At 37.4% G+C, this 19,388-nt stretch overlaps 2 protein-coding genes across 3 annotated transcripts in view; both read left to right on the top strand.

Annotated features, from left to right (window-relative positions):
• LOC127424873 (phospholipid transfer protein C2CD2L-like) overlaps nt 1–15,504 on the top strand; it is a 33,666-nt gene extending 18,162 nt beyond the window's left edge. The window contains exons 3-15 of one of the 2 annotated variants that reach the window (XM_051670395.1): nt 2,943–3,038; nt 6,207–6,326; nt 6,966–7,079; nt 7,302–7,415; nt 7,693–7,795; nt 9,386–9,518; nt 10,189–10,253; nt 10,398–10,519; nt 10,982–11,153; nt 11,281–11,385; nt 11,809–11,939; nt 13,370–13,607; nt 13,753–15,504. In XM_051670395.1, coding sequence (XP_051526355.1) covers nt 2,943–3,038; nt 6,207–6,326; nt 6,966–7,079; nt 7,302–7,415; nt 7,693–7,795; nt 9,386–9,518; nt 10,189–10,253; nt 10,398–10,519; nt 10,982–11,153; nt 11,281–11,385; nt 11,809–11,939; nt 13,370–13,607; nt 13,753–14,006 — 1,767 coding nt within the window. In that variant the 3' untranslated portion in view covers nt 14,007–15,504. Of the gene's footprint in view, nt 1–2,942; nt 3,039–6,206; nt 6,327–6,965; nt 7,080–7,301; nt 7,416–7,692; nt 7,796–9,385; nt 9,519–10,188; nt 10,254–10,397; nt 10,520–10,981; nt 11,154–11,280; nt 11,386–11,805; nt 11,940–13,369; nt 13,608–13,752 lie in introns of both variants that reach the window. The other variant, XM_051670385.1, reaches the window with a different exon arrangement.
• Nucleotides 15,505–17,062: 1,558 nt separating this feature from the next.
• On the top strand, nt 17,063–17,755 carry LOC127425092 (histone H2AX). Its single transcript, XM_051670742.1, has one exon. The coding sequence runs from the start codon at nt 17,162–17,164 to the stop codon at nt 17,588–17,590; it is 429 nt and encodes a 142-aa protein (XP_051526702.1). The 5' UTR covers nt 17,063–17,161; the 3' UTR covers nt 17,591–17,755.
• Nucleotides 17,756–19,388: the final 1,633 nt, after the last annotated feature.

Below are 19,388 nucleotides of genomic sequence, written 5' to 3'. Positions count from 1 at the left end.
GTTTCAAAACTTTTGACCGGTAGTTTATATGTCAACATACCTAATGCTTTACTGGTAGAGCATGACACTAGCAATGCCACATTTATGGGCAGGGTTGGGGTGTAACAGAATACATGTAACGGATTACGTATTTAAAATACAAAATATAAGTAACTGTATTCCACTACAGTTACAATTTAAATCATTGGTAATTAGAATACAGTTACATTCAAAAAGTATTTTGATTACTGAAGAGATTACTTTGCATTTTATTGTCATTTGTTTCATTTAATATTTAGTCCTTTCAGATAGAAAACATTTATACATTTAAATGATGCAATCCAAAGTGCATTTGAGCAGCGGTGAAACACTTTCTTATGATGTGTTACATTCATACGAGCAGACAGAGAAGTAAGTTTGAAATAAGTTTGGAGCAGAAGAAATAGAAATAAACCTTGTGTAAATTGTCAGTTTTATGCTTAGCTAAAATGCTATTTCTAGCCATTTTACATGCACGTTACTAGGCACAATCATATTTTTTATCAAGAAAATTCACGTTGGATCATAATTTCTTTTTTTCTAGTAAGACCTTTGATATTAGGACAAAAATCCTATTCTTGATAATAATTTTTGTATTGTTTTCCTGAAAAGAATATCTAAAAATCCTTAAAACAAGATCAATTAGATTTATCTGCATAACAATACTGCATAAAATATATATATATATATTAGTTTTTATAGTCAAAACAAGTGAAAAAATCTACCAGTGCTGAAGAAGTAATCCAAAGTATTTAGTATATGTTACTGACCTTGAGTAATCTAATGGAATACGTTACAAATGACATTTGACAGCATATATTCTGTAATCTGTAGTGGAATACATTTCAAAAGTAACCCTCCCAACCCTGTTTATGTTGTTGATTCCCAATGAACACACAAAGTAAAAAGATGTATACCTTGAATGTAAACTGCTTTTGGATAAAAACATCTGCCAAATGAATAAATATAATGTAAATGCAATGTTTTGTAAATGTTATATTTTAGATATATTGACCATAACTTATAAAAAAGTACTGTGGCATTACCATGGTACAGTAATGGTATCATATGGTAATAATATACAGTGGTACTGAATGATTACAATATTCATATACAATGGGATTACATCAAGGTACTGTAATGTCCAAGCAACCATGGTAATACCATGGTACCTTTTGTTTGTTAAGAGAAACATTCTTTCAGTCCTTTCTGCAGCAATTTTAAAGCATGAGCCTGGATGGATCCTTATCTAAAAATTGCTGAATTGTGTTTCTCATAATTTTTGAATATTTTCTTTATGTGACAAATCTATTATGGCTGTAGTCAGAGGATCAGTCATGTCAGTGTGAGGATAATAGACTTAATTATTTACAAACCCTCATCTTGTCTCACAACACGTTAAATAATTTATGCTGAAGGCCATGGCTATGATTATCTTATTATGTCCATCAATGACAGCAACTGCTGCTGCAGCATAAGTCAGTGTTCTTCATACAGTGATGTGGTTACGCTTATGTCTTTTCAATTACCACACTTCTCTCTATTGCCAATATCGCTTGGCTAAGGTTTCTGCCTTGCTGTAATATCCTATTGTTGGCACAGTTTTCCTTTTTGTGTGATCAGAAGCCATTGCTCCCAACATGATTGGTTTTTTTTACAAGCTCATATTAGATTAGTATACATTTCTACCTGGAGAGTTGAAAAGCTTGGCAGGGGTCTTTTTTGCATGATCTCCATTTGCAAATTGTGGAAGTCTGGCTTGAACAGGTACGTTAGCAGCTTGTTGTAATGGCAGTCTGCCACATTTGCCTGGACAGAATTATGTCATATCCTGACTATGGGATTCACTGACCAATGTTTTTGGCTAGAGCTAGTGGTAAGTGCATGTGTGTGTGATTGAAAAGAGACAGTTTGAATGTAGTTTGCATTAATGAATGAAGCACTTTTCTGACACTACACTCAAAGCACTTTACACAGTGAACATGGGACTCTCCTCAACCACCACCAGTGTGCAGCATCCACCTGGATGATGCAACAGCAGCCATAGTGCACCAGTACACTCACCAGCTATTGGTGGAGAGGAGAGAGTGGAGTGATAGAGCCAATTAATGGATGGGGATTATTAGGAAGCCATGAGCCTACTCTTTTTGATAAGTGTCCTGGGCTTTTTAACAACCACAGAGAGTCAGGACCTCAGTTTAATGTCTCATCCGAAGGACAGTGACTTTTTACATTATAGTGTCCCCATCACTATACTGGGGCATTAGGACCTACACAGTTCACAGGGTGAGCACCCCCTGCTGGACTCCCTAATACCTCTTCCAGCAGCAACCTTAGTTTTCCCAGGAGGTCTCTCATCCAGGTACTGACCAGGCTCAACCTGCTTAGCTTCAGTAGGCAACCAGTCTTGAGCTACAGGGCAATATGGCTGCTGGCTTATCTCTATAACCAAGTATGTAATGGCTATTCCAAACATACTGTAAGTACACATTTAGAGATGATAAATGAGAGAGGAACCTATTTTCTCCTCAAGAACTCTACTGGTTTTACATTTCAATACCCACTCTTACTGCTCATTGATTTATGCAGTTTCCTAATTAAAAGGGTCATCTTTTTTCTGCAGTGGCACTTTACATAATTGAGAGAGGCGCACTGCAGGGAAAGTAAAGCAGATGATATTGCAGTGCTTCCTTTGCCTATTTATCATCCTCCTTTATCCCTAGGTGGCTGAGATTTTGTTGAGCCCCTGTTTTGAAGCTGAGACAAAGATTTATGGGTGCCCTGCCATATAAACAAGCAAATAGACATTTAGCTCAGGAGACATAATGTATCTGAAGCATGCAAAGTGATGACACTCAGCGTTCAACTTCTTTTCTGTAATTTAAGAGCAGATGAACTAACTGACTATTTCTATTTCTTCTCAGAGCTCCATTCAAATCACCTTTGATGACAGTCTTCAGCTACCAACCTCTGGTTCCATTGACCATGTGACTTGCACAGACCAATCAGCATGCAGCATGGTATGCAGCCCAAGGAACTTTTTTAATGATATGCCATATAGTAGCTAGATAAAGGGTTCTAATTTGCTTGTGCAATCGAATAAACTGCATGAGTGCTTTATATGTGTATTAAGGGCGATTGACAAAGAATAAATGTGCAATTAGCAAAACATGCACAAATATTAGACACGCCCATAATTAAAGGATCCTTTTGTGGCAATTGTACCAAAAATAGCCAAACAGCTCACTTTCTGGGTTCTTAGTAAAAGCCAGTTTTTCTAGTATAATGATTTAGATGATTTAGGGCGGGCGATATGTAAAAAATATTTTCACGATAATTGCCTTTTCAACCCACCCGCTGAGGGTCGGTGAATTTTTTTGCTTTATTATTTTGCTTTAAAATTTTTATTCATTTATTGAAACACAAACTTAAACAAAAGACATTTCTAAATTAGAATTGCACTTTAAACGAAAAAAGCATTAAAATAACAAAGTGATCAAAAAATCTTATTTAACCACCTCCCCAAATCCAAACATTTACCGTCTCCAGCGGCTCCATTTGCCATCATGCAAGCATCCGTCAACGACACCAGATGGAAAATTACTAATACCCTACAGATTAAGAAATAAACACAATCATAAATGTAAAGACAATGATAATCAAAATAAATAAGCCTAATAAATTCCCTTATGTTCCCAAAATAATGCTGCCAAATTTGTGTTCTTATCGAATTTGTGTTTGTATTGCTTTTGGTAATACAGTTAATGCTGCCTAAAGAAAAGAAAAGAAAACTCAATATTAGGAGCAAAGGTGAACCTGTCTTGTATTACTTTATGATTTAATCACTTTCGTCTTTGTTTCTTTAATACAAAGATATATATTACTGAACCTGCAGAGTTGTGTACACACTGCATGTTAACCGCGTGGAAATAACGCGAACTAAACTAACAGCACCTCCTGAGATGATCGGCGATAATTTGCAGCATTCTCATAGACGGCATTATTCTTGCTAACAGTTTTCAGATGAATGAAACGGAGAAAAAAAGAGTGAAAACTCTTTACATGCGCTTGTTCCACAAGACACGAGACCTTTTCCAGCTCGCACTGCACGCCTCTGACACAAGCAGTAGCTATGTTTACATCCAAGTAGTTAATTTAATTTATGCGAAAAGTCAGAATATCAAAAAAACAATGTGCGGATAAAGCTGCATTTCCATCCCTTGTGTTCAAAAGAACAAAATCGTCACTTCCGGGGAAATTGTAGCGACTGGGTGACTATTTTCTTAATAAAATACATGCGGTTTAGGACAAAACACTTTAATAACTCGTTTCATGACTGGAAATGACAGCGTATCACACAGTTCTAGGAGCACTATGTGTGTGTACGTTCCTCCATCATGACTTTGCGGTGTGGATCTATATTCTTTAAAAGTATCAATAAACCTGCTCTTTGGGAAAAAGTGCAAGTTTGTGTTTAACTTATTTGCTCTGCAAACTCAATGCAGGCTTTGGATTTTTAGGACACCATATTTCAGAATGACCAGGGCAACAATTCAGTTGCGATGATTGGTCCGCTGGTTCATCCAGTTATGAATGAATTACTCAGTCACATGATTTTTTGATGCGCATCTTGTATTCCTGTTAAATTCAATAGGAGTTTATTCGGTAAATGTGTTTCCATCTTAGTTTATGCAAATTTCTTCTTATCGAATAAAAAAAAATATCCATCTCAGGTGAGCGTATACATTTTCCATGAGTATTTTGGAGATTTTATTCGCATCTAGGTGTTTCCAACCAGCAGATTTTTTGCGATATCCTAAAATGCACATAAAAAAGCGTTGATGGAAACATAGCTATTGATGGCTTTTCTTTTGTCTGTTCTTAAAAATAAAATAATGTTTCTAAAAGCACATGTCTTTGTGAAGAACAGCATTTCTTATCATGTGTCACTCGGAGACATATTACTGCCTGTTGCTGGTAGATGAGCAAAATTACCTGCGCATGAAATACATCTGGATGAGCTTGCGAACTGGATTCAGACTCGTCACATTTGGTGGGTGGCGGGTACTATTTTCACACCCTGGTCACTGTTTAATATATTTTGCGACCTTCCAGATCCATGGTTTTGCCATTTCCCAATATTGTCGATCATGTCTGTTCAGAATCGGCATAGGGATCTTTGTAAGACATCGTTGATATCTGATTACGTCATCCTATCGGCCAGCCCTAATATGATTACTATAATGTATATAGGCATATATGTAAAAAAATTGATTCATGAATGATATCATTACTGTAAAAACCACATGTATTTAGTGAGAGCCCACTGTTTGTGCTAAGCAGTTGATCAAAATACCTGAGTATGAAACTCTTGAATCGTTTTCAGAACGATTTCACCTGAATACATAAATCACAAAGAAGAAAATGTGGTATTATTTGCACCACAGATTTACCACAGATTTTTACGTAAATGAAATCTGAACATGGACACAGGACCTGAGAAGCCAGTCTTGAAAAGATTAAATAATGAAGTTTGAGGATATTGGCAGTTATGGTATCCTGTGTATTATAACTTTGAAAATGACCCCAGTGTGTTAAGTTCTGTTATGATTTTGTGTTCTAAAAATAATTTTAAATAAAAAATCATTTTTGTATCATGCTGTGTATCAGCAACCTGGTGGCATTAGGATTCTCTAAGTATTCTCCTTTCTCAAAGTCAATGACAGCAGCAATAGTGCACATGTGAATCAATTTCCAGTGATATTAATTTGCACTTACAATTTCTGAAATGCCTTTCAGTCAAACTTAATGAATTTGCATTGACACTGCCCTTTATTTTGTGCGTGAATGGAGGCATGACCCAAATTCCATATCGTTTAGGGAAATCCACAGAAACCATTTTGCTCTCATCATGCAATCATCAGTAGGTGACATTAGTAGATCAGCTCAGTCATTTTTTGCACGTACTGTCAAGTTTGCAAACCCTTAGAGTAGTTAATAGGTGTCCATTCTCCTGTCAATCAAGCCTCAGTATGTATTTATACAACATAGTATTTTGTCTTTTTGTAATCTACGATAGAAGCTTTTATGTGTGTGGTCTATTACTACAAATGCCCTAAATTTTAAGAGACCATGTTTTGTCTCCCACCTAGTCATTATCTGTCAATAACACTCTTAAACCCTTTCAGGTCCTTCATTGCAGTTGTTCTGTTGACACTGTTACGTTCCCTGTGACAGTCACTCAGCAGTCACCTGCCACCGTTTCCATGGATACCTACCAGATCATGATGCAGCCCATGCAGGCTCAGGTAAAATACACATGACATGAATTTGCATTGCAAGTTTGCATCAGTCTGCAGAGCTGCACACTCACATTTCATTAGTCTGACATCTCCTGCCACTACTAGCATGAATGAGGTTCTCAGTTTGCCGAATTTTTTCATCTCAATAGCTTAATGTAGATTTGGAGGTTTAATGGTTATGAATATTGCATGCGATACTAATCTCAAACAAATGACGGCACTTGATGTGCAGTGCCACAGTTTAATGTTTCATCTCTTGGTAGCAAATAGTGGAGCAGCCATTAGTTAATATATTGCTTTTGCAAATGGAGTATTTTAAAAGGATAGTTCACCCAAAAATGAAAACTCATAAAAAATAAAAACCTCTATGACTTGAATGATTTTCTTCAGTGGAAGTCAAAAGGAGATGTTTGGCAGAATGACTGTCACCATTCACTTTCATTGTATGGAAAAAAGGTACAATAAAAGTGTATGTTGACTGAGGCTGTCATTCTGCCTAACATCTCCTTTTGTTTTCCACCAAAGAAAGAAAGGTTTGGAAGAATATGAGAATGAGTAAATTATTTTTGGATGAATTATCCCTTTAAATTCACTGTGGAATATAAGTACACTATTCTAAAAATATGTCTTGTTTGGTTGCTGTAGTTAAAAGTCTGCCTTGAGGAAGTGGAGGAAGAGGGTCTCCTTGTGTCCTGGACTTTTTCCAAGCAGCCTCCGCTGTCTTTAACCGTAACACCACGCCAAAGACTCCAGAAAGAGGTAGGAGAGTCATTTCCATCATATAGGTAATGTTCCCTTCAACATAATCGTCACATAACAATTTGTAAATGGTATAGAAAGAAACTACTTTTACAGCACAAGACAGGGCCTCTAATATTTAGAAAGCAAATAAACTGAAATCAATAATTCCTAGAAATGACTACACTTTTTTGTGTGATGTCTACGCTCATTGGTAGAGGTTTGTTTGGTTTTTTTTCTTAGGGTTCTGACGTAGAGGTGGACAGCCGAATGATTGCCACACTGGTTGAAGACACGTTGTACACAACACACCCTGCTATGATCCTAAACCTGAGAGCCTGTGTATCAAGCCCTGCGGTAAAATACCTAAAACACTCCACCAGTATCGATTGCTTTATCAAACAGCAGGGGCTATGACCATAGCGTTTGAAACTGTACACAGTGACAGATCCATGAGGTTACTGTATGTTTTGGTTTGATAAGATTCTTGTGTTGCATGTATGACATCCTCATCAATAAAAGCTTCTGTACAAAATATAAAATACATACATTTAAAGTCAACAACAATGAGGAAGGAAAACTCAATAATACACGTGACTTCCATGTTATAAAACATTCACATTCATATTTATAGTTTCCCAGGGAGAAGCAGATTGGTGGTCTGAACTCTCCATCTCAGAGCACGCTTGTCAGAAGAATTCTGGTACAGCAACTCAGAGCAACCAATGTCAAAAAAGGTATACAACATTTTATATTTTAAAGTATTGTGATATTTTACAGTACCTCAAAATATTGTATCGATATTCACAATGCAAAAATCAATATTTTAGTAAAAAAAAAAAATCACATTCATATTTTTGGGAAAAAAGAAATTGACCACAACCCAGAGCAAGTCTATGAAAAGGCAAAACATAATTAATTATTTTTATTTAAGCAAAATCCAAACTCCGAATGAGCTTAAAAGTCCACTGCAGATCAATGGGAAATAAGTGATAGAGATCGCAATATATAAAAATTTTCACACTAAACATAAAGAATCACAATAATATCAGATAGTGACCCAGATATTGATATAATATTGTATCTCCAGGTCTGTACTATGGTGGCCCAGGGGTGCACAACACTACACAACAAAACTAGCAAAGTAAAAAAAGCTGAAAACACAATGGGAATAAACCACAGACAATGAAAATAAGCCACAATACAACGGAAAAGCCAAAACGCAACGGAAATTAGCCACATCACATTGGAAATAAGCCAAAACACAACGGAATTAAGATCTACTGAAATCAAGATCTCGACTGCATTGAGTCAGAACTTCCACACTAATTAAGATGCTGATTTATTTTCTGTTAATTTTGTTGTGTAATGGCTTATTCCCACTGCATTGTGGCTTATTTCCATTGTGTAGTAGTTTTTCTGTTGTGTTGTGGCTTACAGTATAAGGCCTATTCACACCAAATTTGTGATGCATTTGCGAGACGAACTGCGAGACGAAAGGTCTATTCACACCGAGAACGAAACAAATAAAATGAAAAACAATAAGCTTAGTCCAAACTAATTGCCGACACTCATAGCTATTTTTAATGCCAGGAAAATATATCAGGCACAGTAATAGGCCTACACATATTAACTAATGTAAATTAAGACAAAACACCAGGTATATTATATAAAATGACGTATCAGCACATTACATATTCTAAAAAAGAAAGAATTTGCTTACACCTTCTATACTATTTATTTACTGGATATTTGCATTGAATTCAGAATATTTGTGTGTGAGACGAGTACAGCACCTGTGTTTGCCACTTGATTAGTGCCATCAACGTGTTGGGTTGTGCAGCAGCAGCAACTCTTGACAAATTTGACAAAAAGCTCTTCTCATTGGTCAGTCAGTATTTATCGCAGTCCCTACTCTCAAGCCTACTCTCGACCCGGTGTGAATAGCGCCATTGGAATCCTTTTTTCCTATTCAAAAGCTCATTGAAACAAAAATTCACACAGAAAATTCGGTCTTGGTGTGAATAGGCCTTTATTTCCATTGTGTTGTGGCTTAATTTCATTGTGCTGTGGTTATTTCCATTGTGTTTGCAACTTTTGTTTGCTTTACTAATTTTATTGTGTTGTGCACCCCTGGGCCACCGTACCCTGCTGATTTAATCACACTTCAATCACATATAGATCTGATTGTAAATCACACAAATTTGTCTATAAAACTATCAGTACATATACTGTATATTACAGTATAAATATTTGACCAGTTTTTGTGAAGTTTTATAATGCAAGTTGTCGTTTTCTCACAAGTTATTTCCTTTACCCTGTCCCAGGATGTCAGACTCATGTAGGAGAGCTTTGTTGTGTTTTGAGTCTGGACACTCCCTCCAGTGAACGGAGAACAGGCTTTCTTTCTCCTTCCCCTTGTCCTGGAGCAGCCCTGCACTGGACTGACAACTTTACACTGTAAGAACATAATTATTCTACCATTCCGTTACTGATTGTAAATAAAGGCTCATATACTGTAGATCAATGTAAAGACTGTGGAATGGAACCTTCTGAATGAAGGGTTAACATATCTGACACTCAGTAAAAAGTAACTAGGAAAGGTCTCGAATAATGTCATATTTTTTTCAGCCAAGTACTTGAAACTGCACTATATTGAAAATAGCACCATCAATTTAAAGGTCAACTTAAACACTTCAGCATCAACCACTATGGTGAATATTTGCTGTCCTTTTGTCATAAATAAAGGTGGAAGCCCTTAGCAGCTCCGCCAATGGCTCTGTGAATATGTTCAGACAACTACCAAGGAAACAAAGAGCTATTGAGCACATTTAATTATTTGCCATTTCCAACATATCACCATTTCCTGTGTTGCCAGTTACCAGATTGGCCAATTTATTTCTAATGGCCAGCATACAGATGTTGTGGAGCCAAAGGGGATTAGTAGTCTACAACACTACTATATACTGGCATTATGCAGTTATTTCATTACTGAAAATCCAATTCCAGCTGGCATACTTCAATCTGCTACTGTTTCTAAAAATATAACTTCTCCAATTCAGTCTCGCAAATAAGAACCAAGTTTAGTTGTGTTCATTTTTATTAAATAACATTTTGTCTTATCTGTTAGTGATTTAGGACCAGAAACCAAAGAGCTCATAGTAAGGCTTGTGGAGAGAAACAGCAAAGGAGAGCGTGAGTCACTTATTGATGCTTTCATTCAATAGTTCATCCAAGATTATTTTTCACTGCATGATATTCTTCATGTTTTCTGTCAGTGAAGTCATTTTTTGGGTTGCTTGACAAATATTTGGGTTTCTTTTTTTGCCTATTTGACAGAGTATTTACCTGGTCGTGCTTCCTTATCACTGGATTGCTCTAAAAAAATTCCCAACGGACAACACAAGCTATCCATCGGTCCAGGTCACGGTCTGGCTCCGACTGCTATCGTAACACTAGAGGTGTGCAGCATCTTTAATTAGAACTAGTGCAGAGCTTTTTTGCTGTACTGTTAAGGATTTCCATGAAGCCTGTGTTCACTTTTTGGAACACTGATAAGTGCCTGTTATAAATGTCAATGTGAATTATTTACTAGAAAACATATCTTATTACAATGGTCTACCCTGTGAACAAAGCACTCAACTTGTCTCTGATTAACTCGATAACTGGATTATTTATTTATTTTATCTAGTACTTAAGTTGATACATTAATTGTTACACACATAATCTTAAAAACCAAGGAGTAATCGTTGTGTTTGTGATGTTTGTGGCTGTAAGAACCATTATAGTTTAGTAGCAGTTACAGATTTATTGTGAATCTGTTCTGTAAATGCAAATAAAGGAATATTCTTTTATAAATATATTCTGAGAAATCATATTTTCTGGCTGTATAAGACAGTGATCATAGGTTTCTGTCTCTGTAGCTGTTGTATTTGGAGTCCAGTGATTTGGGTGCATGTCAGAATACAACTCCTCTGCGGTCTTCAGTCACCCCATCAAAGAAGGTGGATGTAGACCGTACTATCATGCCTGATGGCACTATTGTCACCACTGTGACCACCATCCAGTCACGACTAAAACTGGACCATAAACTAGGTAAAGGCCACCTCACTCTAGACCACTGAGAATACATACTAATGTCGTTATATGTCTGAAATGTTCCAGTACCACAGAAGTGACTTGGTAGTTTTACCATATCCTGTTTCTTCCTCTTTAACTGCAGGAGACTCTCCGTCTAGGTCTCCTTCAAAGGTGGAGGTGACTGAAAAGACTCCCACTGTACTCACCAACAGCTTGCCGAGCACCAATGCCAGTCCTACCCCCACCAGTGAGCTCTACATTCAGATTTACATTTTGCCTTGAGATAATTAAATGCACCTCTTATAATCCCTTTGTTGAAAACCTGGAAATATCAGTCAAATTAAAAGAGTATGATTTCCAGGCTGGAAAAGCCATGGAAATTAATAAAGTCGTAAAAGGGAAAATTACAGTAATGGACAATTCTAAAGTCAATATAATCTTTTTCTGGTTAGACTAAGTTCTGATGTATTTCTTTGGCTAGAAATGACACTTTGAGTGAGTTGATATCTCAGCAAAATGATTTGTAAAAATTCTTCATGAACTATTAAGACACAAAGTTCACAAAAGAATGATCATTTTCACACTTTTTTGATTTATTGTTATTTTTGCAATGGTAAAACATTTGAATGAATTTTGGGAAGTTTATGACCCTGATGTTATTCTCAAGCAGAAGGCACCCTCCCTAATGGGCTGGATCCCGTTGCTGAAACAGCCATCCGGCAACTGACCGAGTCAGCCTGTAAGGCACCCAAGAAGACGCCTACTAAACGCAGCACTCTCATCATATCTGGGGTGTCCAAGGTCAGTCTGAACATCAGCTGAATAGAAATTTCTAATCGGTGTCATAAATACATTGAGGTTACAATGAGGTAAACATCCAGGAAAATGATCACCAGAACAGTCCCTTAAGAGCTTCCCCCTGGGTAATTTGTTTGTTTAGTCATCTCTTGACTATTATCTTGATTTAATGCTCTGTAGGATACCTTTTGCTATGCAATTCTCACAAACACATCCTTGAGGCAATGCTATGAAGTCTATGACATTTATATAACACATTTAACTAATATTAACTTTGTTTTAAATGTTTTAATCTATAATACGTTTTTTTAATCTAAATGTCATCACAAGCTCAGTCTACTCATATCACATAGACATCTCACATAACATTAATTATCAGAAAGGCTGACAGCAAAGCTTCTGCAAATACACTTCCACCTAAAAGCCCCGACATACTCACGGCCTAGTGCTTCTTCATTGTTCACCAAAAATGAAGTTCGAAGCAGCTGAGAAACGGCATAATGTTTGCAAACGTTAAGACACCGGCAACGCCATTGTAGAGGAGTATTTAAATATAAGGGTGCTCAAGACTACATGTAAATTCTTAACTAATGTGACATTAAAATGTGTTATCAATGACTTTATGCCTCATTCTATGAGTAGAATTCACATGATATCAGTAAAAGATGCTATTTTAACCACTCAATGATTATGTAAAATTAATATATACTGTACATATATGCAGTAGATCATGTGTAGTTTGTCAAGTTTGCATTCTACATCCATGGCGCTAATGCACTATACGCGACCATAATATGCACCAATTACACTCTGTTATTGTAATTTATTATGACACTGATACTACTGCAAAGATGGGTGTATAAAAGAGTGTTGATGGGCAAACTATAGACAAAAGAATGATGATAGGCATATCTAATTTTAGGCAGATGTATGAATGGCGTTCAGCTGCAGGCGACACATGAGTGAAGCAGCATATCAAACAATAGAGTGAATGGGAACTTAAGAGTATTAGAGTAGATTTGATTATGTTAGTAGATTAATTAAACCAAAATATTGCATGACAAGTTCTTGGAAAGTATCTCCATTCGAACGATTGTACAGATGTAGATAAGTTTTCACTGTTGTGTTCATGTTGACTGATCTTAACTGACTGAACAATGTAACTGAAAAATCTGTCGGCCTCAAAGTGGGTGGAGCTCCATGACACGCCTACCTGTGATGTGGACCAATGGCAGTAAGGTGTTTAGAAGCCGGTACAAAATTTTCGTGAAACTACGCCCTGGCGAACTCAAAACCACCTTCGTTTTGGACAGATTTTGTTCTAAATGACGTCACACACCATGTCAATTTTTTCAGTTAGTGTGGTCTGTCTCAAAGGTTCCTTCAGGACATGTACACATGGCATAAAAACAAATTTTCTGTCCTTCCCACAGGTCCCCATTACTGAGGATGACTCAGCCTTATCTGTGGGCTATGCTGCAGCCATGGACGCAGCCCTACAGGGGGCACATTCTCCCAGCGGAGCCCCAAACCACCACGGAGCTTCCGCGCATCAGGAAGCAGACGAAACCACTCCGTCTGATGTGTCAGAGCGGCCGTCTGTGGATGACGTGGAGTCAGAGACGGGATCTACCGGAGCGCTAGAGACACGCAGCCTCAAAGACCACAAAGGTATAGAAGCCACTCAGATTTGAATGGAATGTTTTGTTTTTCCCCAAGGTAAATTTAAATAAAATGTATGTATATTCTTTCTATTACTTTTTATGTGTTTATATTTCATAACACCGAAAATGTTGCTTTTGTATGTTTTTTTCAGTGGGATTCCTTCGCAGTGGTACCAAGCTACTGTTCCGCAGGAAACATAGAGAGAAAGACCCCAGTTTTAGTCAATCCCATGAAGATGTCTCCAACCTGGACAATGACTCCTCCACAACCTCCTGCTCCTCCACCAGTCGTAAGAAGTCTGGAAGCTTCTCTCGTCGCCTCATAAAACGCTTCTCGTTCCGTTCATCCAAGACAAAGGGCAAATCTAGCACCGCCAATGGAGGGGCTAGTGCCACAGACAACTAAAGGAGAAATTAAGAGAGAGAGACGGTGCAGGCACCAGTCAAATGAGTGTGGAATAAAGTCAAATGAGTGTGGAATTGGCTCCAGAATTAGTTATTTATCTTATATACTGAGTGTCCACCAATCAGGGGTTATGTCCTACTTCAGACCACATTGTCCCCAGGTAGCAGCCTTGCTTTGGCATTCCTCTGCCTGGAACATCATCCCTCAAATATGCCCACAGCTTTGCAGGATGGAAAAATCAACTATATATGGAAAATAAGTGGATTTGTTGGTCTAATTAAATTTAGGGGATGATTAAGTGCAAACAAACTTGAGAAACTCATACTGGACGATGGTCATGTATTGATGGATATTGAGCACAAGGGGGCGACATAGACTAGTGACTATTATTGCCTCCAACACTGTTGCTATGTGTGGTTTTTCTTATTTATTTTATTTAATCAGTTGCACTTTGGATCTTAAACTGATTGTTTACAATGTTGGGGAGCTCTTTTTTTTTTCTTGACGTTTTATCATGTTTGTGTATCGTTTACTGTTATCGGCACTGATTTATTTCTCATGAGCACATAGGAGTATTTCAAGGGTGTGAAATGCTAAGATATGCTGTGAGCTTTGTTCTCGTTTTGTTGTTGCGATAGCATTTTAGATCAAGAGATATTATGCCCTGTTTTAAAATAGCAGAACAGTTTGACTTTTATTCTGACTTAATAATCTTTTATATGTTTCTGTTTTTTTTTAGAAAAAACAGTCATAACTGTACGCATATCGCACTTATTTATGTTTGTTTGTTTTAGTTGAAAAGTACGAGCCCTTCATATGACAAAAGGGAAACACTACAGTTAAACTACACGTGTGTATATTTATAAATTATTTCACAAATCATTGTAAATCTACAATTTCTTGGACTACATCAGGCTGAATTTGCAGTGAAAAGTGCTATTTTAAAGCTCAGGGGATACTATAAAAACATGGGGGGGGGGGGGGATGACATTAAATCACTTTATTTATTAGTAGTTTTTTTAAGATATCGCTTCTTGAACTAAACCAGCGTTGTCTCAGTATATACTACCCCGTTTCTTCCTGTTTTCATTTAGTTGCAATAAACATATCAAGAGGAATGGGATATCCAGAGGAACAGCAGTCCACATGTGCTTTATTTAAAGGTGTTGAACACAATTTCTTTATGAAATGGCAAGCAACAAATTTCCCTTTTTCCTGGAAGATATCAATTAAATAGCTGCAATAAAATATCACACATGTCTCCGTGACAGCACTAGTCTGTGTAAACAGTAAAGACAAATTTGCTGCAGTCCGCGGTCAGTTGTATGGTTGTCAAATGCTAAGTTAGAGAATGCAGTTTTGCTACAGTTGCTTTATGCTACGTGAAGTTCTAGAACTTACAGCATACAACACCTTTAAGCCTAAACTGGGGGGTGTAGTTTTGTATTTGCCAGTTTTGATTATTCTGGAGGAGGGACCCCCACCCCCACCCCCACCCCCAGAATCTATGCCCCTGAGCATAAGTCTGAATTGTAGGAATACCACAGATTGTTTTTATTATAAGATGGAGATGGAAGTTTATTGTTTTCTGTTCATGTAAACTACAAATTAACACTTTATCCATAACCCTCCCCCATTCCACAAGACTCATTGCATGTATCAGCATTTCGATTGATCAAATCTATTTGACATATCAGAGCTTTGTTAAAAGACAACAGGTTTTTTAAATTGCCCACACATCTGGATTACAATTGCTTTATGCTTTTCTCGCAGTTTACAGATGGCAAAGCCCTTGTTTGCTGGAACTCCTGGAGCACATTTGAGCCTGGGAACTAATAAAGCATGAGTAATGTTATAATATGACCAGAATGCGATAAAAGCGAACAACTTGAAACGGAGGCAGTGGACCTTCCGAAGTATTCGGAGCTTCATATTATTATTGTGGTTAATTTGCTGTTTAATTTATTATGAATAAATAATTTTTGAAAATCCTCTTTCTTTTCTACCCATTTTTTCCCCCAAGTCATACTAGATATCAGATCAAAGATCAGATATCTTTATACTTCGCTTTGCAGAGAAATAAGATTTGAGAACAGGAGATCTGGCAAGTATCAGGAAAATATACTTTGCAAGATTTTATAATTGCTGTTATATAATTTAAGATTTAACCAACAAATCACCTAAATATACAATTTTTAATCAAAAATAATATTCTGGGTTCAATACAAGTTAAGCTCAATCGACAGCATTTGTGGCGTAATGTTGATAACCACAAAAATTAATTGCGACTATTCCCTCCTTTTCTTTAGAAAACAACAACAACAAAACAAAAAGGTTATGCTTGAGGTTACAGTGAGACACTTACAATAGAAGTGAATGTGGCCAATTTTTTGGAGGGTTTAAATGAATAAATGTTAAGCTTATAATTGTATAAAAACATTTACATTATTTCCTCTGTTAAAACTCATGTAAAACTTAAGGGGTTAAGTTGTTTAAATTGTAATTGTAATTTTTATAGTCATTTTAGGGTTTTCGAGTTTGTTGCAACACAGTTGTAATATTGACACAGAAAAGATTAGTAAGTGATTTTATCACGCATATTGTTTACATCTTGTGGCTATACTTTTGAAACAGTGAGTAATTTAACTTATACGGATTGGCCCCATTCACTTAATTTTGGTAGTAGTGAACATTATTCCTCAAATGGTGTCATTTGAGCTTAACTCGACGTAAGACAGTAAATCAAAAGGATCATTCCTTATTACGCCAAAAAAAAAAAAAAAAAAAGTATTAAAATTCAGAGGGAATTTGTTCAATTTGTTTGAATTTGCCGCTCAAATTTGATTGACAGAAAAAGTCACCACTGGCGGCGCAGAGAAAACATACAAACCAATGAGCTTGCGCACATCAAGTGGCACTCCGATTGGTGCTTTAGTTTGTGCTATTTATGCATGGAAAGGTCGAGCCAATGGGAGATCACATCCGCTCTAGGTTTGGCTCTGTAAGCCAATCAGATACGAGTTTCATAACGGGTAGCCAATCATAACTGTAGGCGGAGCTACAAAGACCTCGTTCAGCCAGTCCTTAAATACTGCAGCAGCTCCTCAGAAGACTTAACTGATTTGTTCTACAAATAAGAACTCTACGCACTCAACATGTCTGGAAGAGGAAAAACTGGAGGAAAAGCTCGCGCCAAGGCCAAGACTCGCAGTTCCCGCGCTGGCCTACAGTTCCCCGTCGGCCGTGTTCACCGTCTTCTGCGCAAAGGCAACTATGCTGAGAGAGTAGGTGCCGGTGCTCCCGTCTACCTGGCCGCTGTTCTTGAGTACCTCACCGCTGAGATCCTCGAGTTGGCGGGAAACGCTGCAAGAGACAACAAGAAGACTCGCATCATCCCTCGTCACCTTCAGCTGGCCGTTCGTAACGATGAGGAGTTGAACAAACTGCTCGGTGGTGTGACCATCGCCCAGGGTGGTGTTCTCCCCAACATCCAGGCTGTACTCCTGCCCAAAAAGACCGGCCAGGCTGTTGCCAGTTCTGGGAAATCTGGAAAGAAAGCATCTTCCCAGTCGCAGGAGTATTAAGACGTACGCAGACTTGTCTTGAACTGGCTTTAACTCAACCAACGGCCCTTTCAAGGGCCACCCAACTCGTCTGAAAAGAGCTTTTTCCATCACTTCCACACTGACCGTGATTATAGCTTGTGTTCGTGGTTTGCTTTTACGAATAAAAGATTCATTGTTTTCATACATGTTTGTCTTATGTGTTTTGTTGAAGCTTTGCAATGCAAAAGAAGTTCTGATTAAGTAGTTGTTTCGTTCAAATTACCAATTTAAAATGAGTAAGGACACAGGCCTACGACGTATCAGTTTACTATAACCTATGGGAGTTAGAAAGTGGACAATGGTAGCAGTAAGTGGCTTTTTATTCACGTTTAACTTTTTGTAAAGAACATTTCAGTGGCTATCTACGAAATTGCATTAATCATGCTACGTATTATAGAGGCACATTATGGAAAACTGATTTGATTTTCTTAAACCAAGAGCAATTTTATAAGCTGATAGAAAACTTAAACTGACAAACATGCCTATAGCTTGTACAGATAATTTAGACTACCATTTTAGCAGTAGGGATCTTGCATGTTGTTAAGAAACCCAAATATTTGTAAATTCACTTAAATGTCTTACTAGCACCTTAATATTATGATATTCCTGTTTTGTACAGTTCCACAGTGATTTGTTCAATGTACTAGATATTGAACATAGATGTCACATTACATCCAGTGGAATTTTAAAACCAGTATGTCACAGGTTGTGAGAACTACATAAAGGTAAAAGCCACACATTAAAATTTCATCTGGTCTATATAAAAAAAGGGCCACCTGACATCAGAATAAACAGAAGACTAAAGTCTGTGCCTGAGAAATGATGGCGGCAGTCAAAACAGTTCAAAATGTCAGTGTCTTGTGTGATTCCAGAGTGCAGTGTGACCCTGCACTCTGACCTCAGCCTCGCTGGGATATGTGAAAAAAAGAATTTCACTGTATATGTGCAAATGTATAATGTGTAATAAATAAAATTATAATTATAATTATGATTCAGCTGCTGAGAAAATAATTTGTCTTATAACGTTTTTAAACAGAGGCTCTGAGGTATACTGGCAGTTTCTAGTTCTGATATACAGGTGCATCTCAAATTAGAATGTCGTGGAAAAGTTAATTTCAGCAATTCAACTCAAATTGTGAAACTCATGTATTAAATAAATTCAATGCACACAGACTGAAGTAGTTTAAGTCTTTGGTTCTTTTAATTGTGATGATTTTGGCTCACATTTAACAAAAACCCACCAATTCACTATCTCAACAAATTAGAATATGGTGACATGCCAATCAGCTAATCAACTCAAAACACCTGCAAAGGTTTCCTGAGCCTTCAAAATGGTCTCTCAGTTTGGTTCACTAGGCTACACAATCATGGGGAAGACTGCTGATCTGACAGTTGTCCAGGAGACAATCATTGACACCCTTCACAAGGAGGGATGTTTGAGGGTACAAACATTCATTGCCAAAGAAGCTGGCTGTTCACAGAGTGCTGTATCCAAGCATGTTAACAGAAAGTTGAGTGGAAGGAAAAAGTGTGGAAGAAAAAGATGCACAACCAACCGAGAGAACCGCAGCCTTATGAATGTCAAGCAAAATCGATTCAAGAATTTGGGTGAACTTCACAAGGAATGGATTGAGGTTGGGGTCAAGGCATCAAGAGCCACCACACACAGATGTGTCAAGGAATTTGGCTACAATTGTCGTATTCCTCTTGTTAAGCCACTCCTGAACCACAGACAATGTCAGAGGTGTCTTACCTGGGCTAAGGAGAAGAACTGGAC

The sequence above is a fragment of the Myxocyprinus asiaticus genome, chromosome 3 (assembly GCF_019703515.2).
Source record: "Myxocyprinus asiaticus isolate MX2 ecotype Aquarium Trade chromosome 3, UBuf_Myxa_2, whole genome shotgun sequence".
Classification (NCBI taxonomy): Eukaryota; Metazoa; Chordata; class Actinopteri; order Cypriniformes; family Catostomidae; genus Myxocyprinus; species Myxocyprinus asiaticus.
The sequence above is the reverse complement of the archived record's forward strand: the minus strand, read 5'-3'. Positions and strand labels throughout refer to the sequence as shown.